We start from the raw sequence: 13,829 nt of genomic DNA, 5'->3' as shown, positions 1-13,829 counted from the left end.
TTTATGTTTCTATTATATAGTTGTAGTAGGTAGTTAAGTATCGTTAAACTAATTTCTGCCAAGAATGTTGTACATGTTATATAGTTAATTATTATAGTATCATATGCATATCACATATTATTATTTTTAGTACCCAGGTAACTTAATGAATAAAACATACCAATATTAGTAAATCTTTCCTGTATAATATGTAATAGAACAAAGGGACACATTTAATGTAATACACTTGCTAGGTAGTAGGTACCTATGTAATATAGATTTTTTTTTAAATACATTTTTAATAAAAAATTGTTTATAATTTAAATAGTGTATTGTATGTAATTATTAATTATACCTACATGTATATTCACAATTAACATTTAATATCTTCATAGTTTATTAATTAATTCTGTGACACCAAGTATACAGGGCGTAACACGATTGCACACCAGATTTTTATTTCTTCTGAAGTAATTTTGCTAAATCAAAGTTGGATGCTTTTATAGCTACAAAGAGCCTTCAGTTACCATATGACCCTACAAGTGAATAAAAATAAAATAGTAATTAATTATATTTACTATAATATTACTCATAAACTCATAATTATTAAGATTTAAGAGAACCCGTATGCTTTGTCTCCGTCGTACAAACAGAACGTAAAACGATTGAGCAGTTTTTACATTTTTACATGAAAAAAAAAAAACACGATTGCACAACTTTTGCCTTTTTATATTTGAGAAAACCCAACATGATTTCGCAACACAAATATTTTGTATGGTTGGAATTAAAGAAATTAATAATAATTTTATTATTCTATAATATATTTAATGATTTACTTACAATATACTAAAACTTAGTAGGTACATTATAATATATATACACGAAACAAAAAACAATTAATTGTAACATAAATTTAATTCATAAAATTCAAAAAATTTCCCAACATTAATAATAACGTAATACCTATGGTTAAAAAAAAAATAGATAATATAACTAAGATCAAGTTCTTATAACTTTTTAGCACAAAAATGTAGTCCCAATATCAGTAAAAAATTATTTAATGATATCTTTAGTTTTTATATTTTTTCCACGTTTTAGTTAGAATTAAAATATTTTCTTTTTGTTCATTACGAGGCTTATTAATATTTTGTTGTTTTATACTATATATTTTTAAATAAGATTCACTTTAAATATTGAATACCTAATAAAATATGTATAACTCGGTGAATAAGAGAACTTGGAGAATTACAAAACTGAACATTATAGTGACAATGTAAAAATACTGGCCCATTCTTGCCTCTGTATTGAAGGTTCAGTAAAATAAAATCGCCATCAGATGATATGTAATTGTTCAGTATATAATCGGCAAGGCGGCAAATTCAAAACTATCAGCAGGGGTATTTTCAATTAAATAAGCAAAAGCATCTTCTACATTTTCTGAGGGTAAAAATCCAAGTGCAAACAATTGTTTCAACCAAATACCTAGGTCAGATATTGAATTATAGTTTTTGTAATAAATTATTTTCACTTTGAATTTTCCTGAACCAAGATTGACCTAAATGAAATCTAATGTAAGTAATATATTTTATTTGGCCTAGTGAAAAAATCATTTCCGCATTTTCTTTTTAAACGAGAACTCACAATTGGCCTACCAACAATATTTTCTGGAATCTCGTCATGTGTAGGTATGCTCATTTAACATACTCAACACTTTAGTTACATCCTTGTTAACTAGTAAACTGGTAGAACAATTTTTGTTTATACAGCGATAATATTTCCACACTTTTTCAGAACTTTATATTCACTAAATCCATACCCTAATCAACCAAATCAAATAAAATACACGGATTAGCTTTTTTGATTTCAAATTGTTTTGTATTTGCGTCTACATTTTCCCAAAACAATATTGCACAAAAAAAAGACGGAAATATTATACACGTTGCGTGGTATGAGACTGCCACAATAAATATCACGTATGTGAGTATGTGACTGTAAAATAAATATTATCTAACTTTTTTATAGGATATTATGGGATGTGAATACGTTTTAAAATGAATACGTTTGAAAACACAGCCACTAACACGTATCAGTTATTGGTAATAAAATATTATTTACAGACCCGTTGCCGTCATTATATAGTATCCGTAATAACTGAATATAGGTACAAGGTATCATATAGGTGGGTATAGTGGTTTTCTTAAAGCTTAAACTATAACAATTTAAGCCAACAATATAAAATAAAATAAATTTTATATTTTGTATTATATTTTGTCAAATATAAAAAGGTAAAAAGTGCGCAATTGAGTTGCACCGAAGTATGCGTGCCTCTATCTCTTTATATATAATATATATAATACCTATATAGTATAGGATTATAGTAAATTTGGATTTTTATCTTTATACATGTCGTGAATTACGTAATTTGAGAAATTGGAAGTATAACAAACGTACCTATTCATTATTATTGTATGTTTGTAGGTGTATACTTTGTTGGTTCAATCATATCTAACTTTTTTCTGATTTGTATAATTTTTGTTTATTCAAATAGAGGGAGATATGCAGAATTCAAAGGTGAAATAACGGTGCATCCTGACAATGATGCGTTAAATGTAATTCATGCGATGAATATTGGATTCGAATTAGCAGCAGAACGTTTTGCCAATGATCGAAATCATGGAGTTTATGCTTATGGACAAGGTCATGGACAATGATGCTGATCATAGAGTGCTTAATATGGAATATATGCATAGTTCCATTATAATATTACCTATAAAAAATAATAATTTTTAGCACAATATTTTATATCAAGTTTATGATTTACATAACTTTGCACGATTATTTCCACTAAAACTTTAACAAAAGGCACTTATTTTATAAATATTATAATCTACCTATATATCATTACGTATACAGTGTTGTAAAGATTTGATTTAAAGTATGAAAACAATTTACTGATAAGGAATATTTTGATTTTAAATTATTTAAAATCGTAGTATTGGATTTTTAATTTATAAATTTTATAAATAATAAATATTGAATTCAAAACATCATAAAAACATCATAGGTATATCTATAATAGTATAATCAATATTATATTATAACTAATTTGTCTTAAAAATTAGTTTTATTTACATGGACAACGACAGCGTAACAACTTAATATTACTACAAACATACTCATTTTATATTCTTCTAGATATTAGTCAATTTTATAGTAAATACAAATGTAAACTAATTATACATTATATACAATATACATATTATATGGAATTAAAATATTGTAGATATAATTATTATCAAAACAATATTGTCATTTAAAAATATATATCTATAAAATTATCAAGTTTTTATATATATTTTTTATATTGTACCTATGCATGACTTATGATCCAAAATTGAATATGCGTACATAGAATATTTCAAATATTTTATTTGAGCAATATATTAATTATTATAATGTTATCTTTGTATCCTATAAATCAAATATTAATTAAATAAACATATTATATTCTTTATTTCTCTGCATATTTCAACTTTTATATTATAGATACGTCTGTACTCTCAGTTCGATATCTATTTATATCTCAGGAATATTATTCTAATATCTTTAGAATTCAAAAGATTTATGACATATATATTTATTTTTTGTAAATAAAATATTTATTACACAAAGGAGGAAGAAAGAAGAATCTATCCCGTGATGGAATTACTTGATATAAATATTAAAAAGCGGGTAAGTGGATGTCGCTCTGCTGTACAGTAGATTACAAGTGGTTATTATTATCTTTGTTACTTTTTTTTATCTGTGTCTCTTATAATAAGGCATTAAGGTAAACCAATCCAATGTATCACTCTAAATATTGGTTAAATATTGGTTTTGTGAATAAATCATTTGAATGCCATCTCATCAAAAAACTGCCTACAATATTTATACCCACGCATGGGAAAAATACAAAACTTAAGTGCCAAAATATCATTGCTAAAACTTTACACAAAGGTAAAAAAATAGATAACCAATATGTATTATGACGTAAATCGGAATATCATTTCACCAAAACAAAACACGCATGACGTGTATATGCATACTTGACCCAAACTACGTATTATAACGTATAAAGTTAAAATATCAAATAGGTACTTTGTACACCGCAATGATAATCACGTATAGCTTACAAATATTATACACGACAGGAACACATAACCCACACGTGCGCAAAAATATGGTATATACTTAAGCAGCAAAATACTACTGCTAAAATATTATACAAATGGAGAAAAAAAAAATAGCAACAATATATTATGACGCAAATCAGAAGGACAACTCGTCAGAAATAGCCTACAACACGTCTTAATACTTATAGGTACATGCATTAACCAATTATACTAACTTACAGAGTCGTAATATTAAATACATCGTTCACCACAGTCCTGAGCGGTGAGCTGTGAGCATTGGTCACGCATAATTTACACGACAGAAACACATACTCCGCGTATGCGCACAATGTAACATTCACTCGCTTTTAAAATAAAATAAATATGCATTATAAGCATTAAGCAGTGTAGGGTAAATTACTTTTGAAAAGTAATACAATTACGTTAAATATTTTTATTTAAATTACATTCACGTCGCCCAACATTTTTTTATCACGTTACGTTAGTTTTTCATTCATAAAGTAGCGCGTTACAAAATAAAACTATTTATTCAAAGATATTATTAAATCAGTCCATATAACGAGTAACGACTAAGGACCAAATGTAAACCGATTTGGACGTATTCAATCATGGTTTATACACAATGTAAATTCATATATTAATACATTATACCTACGTAAATTCTTTAAAATAATTTGGACAAGTAAGATAAAGCAAATAATATGCATTATAAGGTATGTGTTTACTGATTTAAGGTGTTAATGCTATTAATTCTATTAGTTCTATTAATTCACACTAAATTTTTCGTTTTTGTAATTTTTGTTTCTTGTGATATAATATAAAATAAAATTCTTTGAATAATTGAATGTTATTTTAAAAATATTTAAAATATTGATTAATATTATTTATTTTATAAAATAATATTTGTATGAATAAAAAGCAATGTAAATATTGTTACACTAAAACTGTGATTTTTTTTTAAAGTATACCTATATTTAGTTTCAATTATTATTATAATTTGTTTTAATTAGCTGGATGTTAAATATATTAAAAACAGGACAACTAAGAGATTTAAATGAAACAGATTTGTATACGACATTTGACGATCGTCGATCACACATCATCATCTTTAGGTGATCAATTAGAAAAGTAAATTTACTACAATTGAATAAAAACAATGTTTCTTACTACAACTTTGAAGTATATAAATTTTTTTTTCTTGATTCCGGACATAGAAATCAGAGCTGGCCAATGCATATTTAGTAAATCGAAAGCCAAGATTATTGAGAGCTTTGATCCGAATGTTTGGTACCAAATATATGTTACACGGATTTTTTTTTTGCATAATTGAAATTATTTTCATGTATGAAATTTTTTTAAACATAAAAAGTTATATAAAATAACTTTGGTGTCCACAATATTTCTTAATGTACAAAACAAATGTTATTAGAAATCAAATATTTAATATATAGTAGTAATTTCATTCAAGCTTCACTCGGTAGTTTCCCAAAACTTTTAGTATTAAAAAGCTGAAAAATGGTTACTTCCCACATTGGTGGATCCAGTACGCCTATTTTTGAAATCATACGGATTTATCCGTATACGAACGATTCACATGATATATTTCCGTATACGAACAAAAAACCGTATTCTTTAATCTTTTTCATTCGTATACGGATTCGAGTTCCCCAAATCGTTCGTATGGATCACGGCTATAGATAGTATGGTTGCCCATCGATGTATGATTCTCATACTTCAAAAGTGTCTACCGAGATGAATCTCTATAATCAGTATTCAAGTTAAATTAAACACCTGGAGACTTAAGCACTAGCGCTTATATGTCATAGTGGCCATCACGGAACTACAATTTACATTTGAAAGGTACCTAATTGCCTTTAGAGTCACTACAACAAATAAGCGCTAGAGCGTAAGTCTCCAGCTGTTTAATACTGATAATGGAGATTAATTTCGGTAGACACTTTTCTAGATTCGTTGGGCAACCATACTATCTTTAATCGTGGTATAGGTTAGGTATACATCCTAATGGTATACAGCGGCACTAAAATTCAGTTTTTTAATTTAATTTTAAGATTTCAAATTATTTTTTGTTTAAAGCTTGTTAAAAAAAAAATTAAGTGCATTTTTTAAGCGCATTAATTTGAATTTTTAAGGCATAGAAGCAATTTTTAGGGAATTTTTGAGTATTTTAATAATTTATTATTATTAAAGGGTGTTACTTATCTAATTACGTATGTTACATAGGTAAGTAGGTAATTCAATAACATATTATAATTATAATATTATAATAATTGTATAATATAGTATAGGTATACTCATTACTCAACAATCGAATTTAATAAACGATCATGATAAAACATTGTGATAATTATTGTTTATTCGTATACGGAAAAACGTTTCCAAATGCCACACTCCCACTCGAATGAATCGTAGCGATCTTTTTCACACGGCCGAACACATTCGTATACGTAAACATTCCAAGATTTTTCGAATCATGTGGAAAGTCATGTGAAAACCACGATTTTCGTATACGGATCCAATTTCGGGCTTAATTTTTTTGGCGGGGGAAGAGCATAAATACAAAAAGTTCAAAAATTTGGCTACAAAATTAGCTAAACACAGTGTAAAACAAAGGGAAACTACGGATATTGGGAGAATGCCCCCTTTACCCCCTTGGATCCTCCACTGACTTCCCACATTTGAAAATGAAAACAGGGAATAAACAAGAATTTTAAAAATGGTACGATACTACAATTCAGGAAAATTATATATTTAATTTTAAAGAAGAATTAGAGTCTTACTGTAATTCATATGTAGATATTTTACGAAAGAGTTTTTGGAAATAGCTAATATTGATCCTTTTTGATATATTACTATGGCTGGTGTTTGTATCTCTATCTATAAAGCAAAATATTTGTTTCTAGGAACTTAAGCTGTTTTAGATAAAGAAAAATAAAAGTTATTCAAAACAATCGATTACGTAGTTACAACATTTTTATTAATATACCTATATAAAATAAAATACCTATAAAACATTACCATTTTAATGAAAATTAATTTTGAATAAACATTTAAAAACTAATATCACATAAAATATAAATGAGTACCTAGTGAGTTGAGTAGGTATTTATTAATAAACATCGGCTTGAATACTTATTGAAAATAATTGAGATCAACCACGATACATTGTCAACAAATACCTTTAGGTACCTAGGTACTACTTTATCAAATATATTTCTATTAATCATTTAAACTGCTCAACACCTACACGAAATCCTCAGTCCTGAAGCAACTGCAATTCAAAAATTATTTATTTTTCTAAAAAAGTCCACTTTATATTAAGAAATTTAACTTTTATATATAATATGTATAAATGTTATGTAAATATGTAATAATAATGTAATTTACTGTCAGACCAATGGCTAGAGCTGCCGCGGTCTTTTATGTCTAATAAAAAAAATAAATAAATAAAATATAAACTGCTCAAGTATTAAATAAGTACTAAAGAATACCTATTTCATATTCAGACCAAAAACGATAAACTAATAAACACAAAACAAAACGTCGAAATGTTTGAATGTTTATGTTATAAAATGTTTTACATATCATAATATGTAACTTATTTGCAATCTGTTGCAGCATAAATTGTATTTATGGGAGGGCAGATAAGAAAAATTCCATTAGTGATGATAACAAATTACAGTAATACCGTATTACCACATAATAGATAGAATTACCGTGTACCTACTACCTACTACCTAACCCACTACCTACACAGCTACACATAGGTATCGGCTAACACATAACTAATAAACGTTATTGTATCTATAGAATATTTAACGATACTAGCTAGTATTTTGTACTAAGTACTAGTTTAGTGTTTAGTACTAAGTACTAGTTTAGTATTTAATACTTAGTAATAAACTGTGGTTTGTATTTTAATATCCCATTCTAGAACAAAACTGACCTAAATTCTGGACGTTGTAAATTATCGAAGAATCAAAATTAATAATTTTAAAGCCGTATCGAAAGTTAATTTGCACCACATACATTCACGATATTCGGAATATTTAATTGTTTTAATATTTATTCCAAAATGGTATAATTAAACTGCACAATCTTATTTCCCATTGTATAGCTTGTATCCTTTTTCAGTCTAGGGGGCACTAAGTATTTTTTCTGCCCATCAGCAATAAAGTCTACGACCTTCGAAATTCATAAAAATTTGTATTTTTAAATCTATTATCTAAGATTTGATAATTTAATACAAGATTCCTCATAAGTTTGTCTACCTTTATGAAAAAAAAGTTTTTACCGGAAAGTCAAATTAAATTTTTATGAGCGTTTAAAGTTCAAATTTTAACATCATTGGAAATTCACTCGATTTCTCAGGTAGCGATTTTCTTATACTGTATTTTATTTATATATAACATAGAATAATACATTTTTATTTGTTTGATCAAAAAGCATGAAAATATAATACACGGCCCCTAATATATTTTTACAATAGCAGCTGAAAAATATTAAAAATACATATGTACAATTTTTTTTTAAAAATATTTAAAGTTTTTATTTCAACAAAATTTATCAAACTTAAAATTTAAAATGCGGGGGTAAGTGGATGTCACTCTTCTGTACAGTAGGTTACAAGTGGGTCAATGTATAATGGATTGTATTAAACTTGAATTCAATGATATATGATAATTTGTATAAAGGATAAAAAAAAAATAAAAACCAGCTTAAAACCATTAGCTTCTAAAATGATTTAGTAGTTATAAATGTACCTATAATATAATATACAATATCCTAGGCTGCCAAACCGTCTCTGTTCAGAACCGTTTTTTGCACACATGATAATGATTACACACACATGATTATATATCCAGGGCTTCAAAACGTTTTTATAACGTTATGAGTTTAACGTTAAACATATCAAAAAACGATTGAAATCGATAATGGATAACATATCAGTAAACGATAAACGATTGAAAAATATAATAGCCTGAAAAAAAAAATATTTATAAAATTATAACTATCAGTAAAATTTAATATATTATGGTTATTTTTGTAATATTATAATTTTCAATCACTCTGTTTTGTGTGGGTAACAAGCTATATCCATCAGATAACACTAAACGCTTCATAACGTTTAAATTTTTAAAACGTTTAAAAGCTTAAGTTCAAAAACGTTTAAACGCATAAATTGAATAACGTTTAAATTCTATAATATAATATACAAGATTCTTGGTAAATATTATAAACTATTATCATAATTTTTAATATACAGTTATAATATATCGTATGTTTATTGATAATCTTATAACAGTTATTCTGTGGGTATCAGACATTTTAACGAAAACAAAGCATCAATAAATGCCTAGGTAGTTAATAGTTACACACTTTCACACAGAATCTTAATAATTATAGTATATTAGTTGTATACCTTCAGTAGGTATGCTAATGCAGTAATGCCAGTATATTAGTATACTTAGTATACTAAAACGAATCTATTCATATTCTTAGAATTAACTTTATTTTTTGTTTTTCACTCCTTCGAACGTGGCCATCACCACAATATCAAAAGACCCAAAGAAAAATTACGCCCACTAAAATTTTACGCCCGGGGATCAATCCCTGGCTTCCCCTCCTAGTTCCAACACTGGTCATATGTTTAAGTGTTTAGTGTCTATATTATTAAATGTTTTACATATAATATGTAACTTATTTGCAATCTGTTGAGCGTATATTGTATTTAGGAGTGGGGACAGATAAGAAAAATGCCATTATAGTGATGATGACAAATTACATTAATACCGTATTGCCGTCGCCGTAAACCTACGACCTACACCTACACGGCTACACATAACAATTAGTCGTTATTGTTTCTATAACCAACTATATACTAGCGCTTGATACTAAACTGTGATTTGTATTTTAATACCCCACTCTAGAACAAAACTTACGAAAATTCTGTTATAAGGTTATAACCAGAATTAATATTTTAATAGCCGTATTGACCATTCACGCCGTATACATTCATAACATTGGAAATATTTAATTGTTTTAATATTTATTTCAAAATGGTTTGTACATCTTTGACACAAAATATCAAAACCACTATCTTATTATTAAAAACTTTTAATTGTGTAAATTGTTTTAGGCTACAGAAAAATATTTGATGCAACTTGAATCAAACCGTTTGTTAAATGAAGTGGAGCAAACTCCTCCTCCAAAAATGTCCAATTTTTATTGGAAAAATGATGATGGACAAAAATACAAGGTTTTCATTCCTACTCCAAATCGCAGGATATATTATAATCTAGAAGAATATGAAGGAGACATCGATATCAACGAAATCGATAATAACAGGTTAGTGTAATGCATAATATAAATAAAACATAATAATATGTACATTAAATATTACAGTAAGTAGTTCACGTCATTTTAAAGACATTTTTTTAATTTAAAATTCAAAGAAATATTAATAACTTGTGTCGTTTTTGTCACAAGATGTAAAATGGTATTAAATTTGAATTCAATGATATTTCATTATATACGAAAAACGATTCTGAGCTGAAACTGTTTGTCAGTGTGGATATTTTATATTATATTTCTATTGTTATTACTTTTTATTAATAAGGTGGTGGTGGTCGGTAAGTTTAATTAATATTATAAAATTACAACGAATTAACATAAGTCATTATTCTTGGTTATTTTATATGTAATTTCTTCCAAAGATGAACATAAAATAACTATTATATATATTCAATTAATTTATATAATTCAGATAGTCGTGGTGTAAAAATAAAGTGATCGGTAATACAACTCTCATGTATTTAATATCCCAACAAGAACACTCCGTTAATCACCGTGTAAAAAAATACTATGTATAAAAAAACTGCTTTAAAAGTTGTGATATAATTGTATAGCTAAGTCTTTTAACTATATAGATATTATTTATATTAAAATAGTCTACTAAATAATAAATTGAACTTAGCTTGGCGACTTTAAAACACTTGATTAGTAATACAATAGTACAATACGTATTATTTTAATGATAGTAAACTATATTACTATATGTACTCATTATGGCATGAAAAGTATTATTACATTTTTAATTTAAGTCACCGAGCTAAGTTAATTTAATGAGCAAACTATTTTAACATGAATGATACCTATATTTCAAAGACTATTAGCTATAAATTATATCACATCTTTTAGAGCTGTTTTTTTTTATATATTCAGCGTTTATTAACACGGAGTTTGATGGAGTGTTGTTGTTGGGATATCACAAATTTGTTATTGATACCTTATTATTTGTAAGTCATTAGAACAATGTTCTATGCTCTATAATTGTTACGTAACTAGAAATAAGTAATGATGTGCATATCAATATATCATACAATCATAAAATCATAAAATAAGTACGTATTAAGTAGTATATTATTGTAATAATTATTATTATAATCATAACTAATTGATTAGGTACAGTTACTTTCATTACTAAATTTGAATACTTAATTAGGTGGCTAAGGTTAATGATTTTTAATTATTATAATAACAATATTGGAGATAACGTTGGGTAATTATTGATGTGATTAACTCTGATTAAAGAGCAAGGTGCCATACCTATGGATGTTGACTATTTATGTAAATATTGTTGTTAAATATGAATATTTAACGTTGAAACTCCGATGAATTAAAAACAAATATTTTTGAAAATGTATAAAAAAATTTTTTCAAATTACATGTACAAATGCATACCATTTTCTTCTTGTCAATAATATAAACGGTCTTAAAATTCCTAATGAATATTTTGAAAATTAGCACTTGTTAAGTTACGGCAGTGAATTCATCAATTATTTTTTGTTCAAGCTCTCCGTGGTGTCATTATAGTTGTTCTATAGACCACTTTTATAAATGACTTCCCATAAAAAATCAATTAGTGTCAAGTCCAGTGATCTCAGGACTCAGGGGCCATTCAATAGGTCTGCGTCGCCCAATCCACTTGCCTGGATATTCTTGATTTAAATAATTCCTTACAATAATTTTGTAGTGAGCTGGGCACCATTTTGTTGAAAAACAATTTTTTCTTCGTATAACTCACGTTAGTCATTATTTTCAATTGTCCGAACAACTAACGGTAGAATGGTATTTTGAAGCATAGCAAGGTACTTTTCACCAGTTAGGTTGCCTTCAAAAATATCGGATCGATCACATAATCCCCTAAAATACCAGCCCAGATATTTATTTATTGGGGTCACTGAGCGTCCTAGTCTCTTGACATGGGGATTAGATTCGGACCAATAACTACAGTTTTGAATGTTCACTTCTCCACAAAGGGAAAATGATGATTCGTCACTAAATAAAATGTGCTTTATTCAGTGGCGTATAGTGGCTATATTAAATTAACTATTAGAAGTACGAAATAAAATGTTGAGTTTGTAAATGTCCAATACTAAAAAGAACGAAGAGATATGAAATTAAACACCTAAATTCATTCTTTGCATGCAATACCTACCATTATGGGGAACCTATGGTTCAAATTTCAAGTTTATACCACTACGAGAATAGCACAAAAAAACATTGCATTTTTTTCGTTACACCTTTTTTTTAACCCCCAAACATAACATATATTAATGACAAATACCATTACCTTAGCCACCTAATAAAGAATCCAAATTTATACTGTTGTAAAAAAAAGTAGCTGTGAAGAAAAAATAGTAAAAGAATTAACTAATATTATACGATTATAATAATAAATGACAATAATAATACTGATTTTAATGAACTATTTTTGCCAACAATTTTTGTTAGTGTTTTTTAGATTACCAATTTATTTTAATGTATAAAAAGATAGTTATGAAAAAAAGTAATTTAGTTATTGTGAATTAAACCTATACCAATTATTTCAATTAAGAATATAAATGCATATTTTACTAAAAAATGCCTGTTAAAAATAAAGAAACACGTCTTTTTTCGTTTTTTCGAAATTCCATAATCATTAAAAAATTCCGCGTACAATGATATAAGATACCTATACAAAATACACTCTGTATATAGATAGTGTAATAGACAATAGTACTAAAGTAGCAACTTTTTTTTTAGATGGACATCTGCGAAAAAGTGTGTACTGTTAGCTGTTTCAAATATCCACACTGCAGATCGACCGTTTATTGATCATATGGACTTTTTGATTGCTAATTTGAATGTATGGTTTGAACGAAACGATGAACTCATGTCAAACGTTGGAGGTGATGTGGAAGATTACAATATGAATCTATCTAAACAATATGTTCTTAATAAATACTTTGTGGATGATATACAAAATATTCCAATGGAATTCAGGTGGTAAAATTTAATTATTTATTATTATATATTTATATGGATAGTTATTTTGTACTATTGGTTTCTTCTAGTTGTTTAGTGGAATAATGTATTGATTTTCATTAAGCACTATAGCTATAGACATTTAAAATTAAAAGTTTTTCTATAAAATATGTCGATAAAGATTTTTTCATTTTGTCAATATGTTTAAAAATTTAAATCAAGGGGGCTGCAGCAGGTTTTGGTAATGTAGTTTTGACCAATTTAAACATTATTTTTGTTTGTTATAATGTTTTTCAATATATTTCAATTCCGTATCTTAAAATAAACCTTTAGGGGGCTGGCGGGGGCTCC

The 13,829-nt window shown here is 26.9% G+C and overlaps 2 protein-coding genes across 2 annotated transcripts in view; both read left to right on the top strand.

Annotated features, from left to right (window-relative positions):
• The window catches only part of LOC100162856 (uncharacterized), an 8,582-nt gene extending 5,267 nt beyond the window's left edge, over window positions 1–3,315 (top strand). The window contains 1 exon segment of the mRNA NM_001162081.1: window positions 2,528–3,315. Coding sequence (NP_001155553.1) covers window positions 2,528–2,690 — 163 coding nt within the window. The 3' untranslated portion in view covers window positions 2,691–3,315.
• Window positions 3,316–9,954: 6,639 nt separating this feature from the next.
• Window positions 9,955–13,829, top strand: part of LOC100160836 — a 5,933-nt gene continuing 2,058 nt past the window's right edge. The window contains exons 1-3 of the mRNA XM_001950360.5: window positions 9,955–10,231; window positions 10,309–10,517; window positions 13,257–13,496. Of these exons, the coding sequence (XP_001950395.1) occupies window positions 10,229–10,231; window positions 10,309–10,517; window positions 13,257–13,496 (452 nt within the window). The 5' untranslated portion in view covers window positions 9,955–10,228. The remainder of the gene's footprint in view (window positions 10,232–10,308; window positions 10,518–13,256; window positions 13,497–13,829) is intronic.

This window comes from Acyrthosiphon pisum, chromosome A2 (assembly GCF_005508785.2).
Source record: "Acyrthosiphon pisum isolate AL4f chromosome A2, pea_aphid_22Mar2018_4r6ur, whole genome shotgun sequence".
Classification (NCBI taxonomy): domain Eukaryota; kingdom Metazoa; phylum Arthropoda; class Insecta; order Hemiptera; family Aphididae; genus Acyrthosiphon; species Acyrthosiphon pisum.
This window is presented reverse-complemented; position numbering and strand designations above follow the sequence as displayed.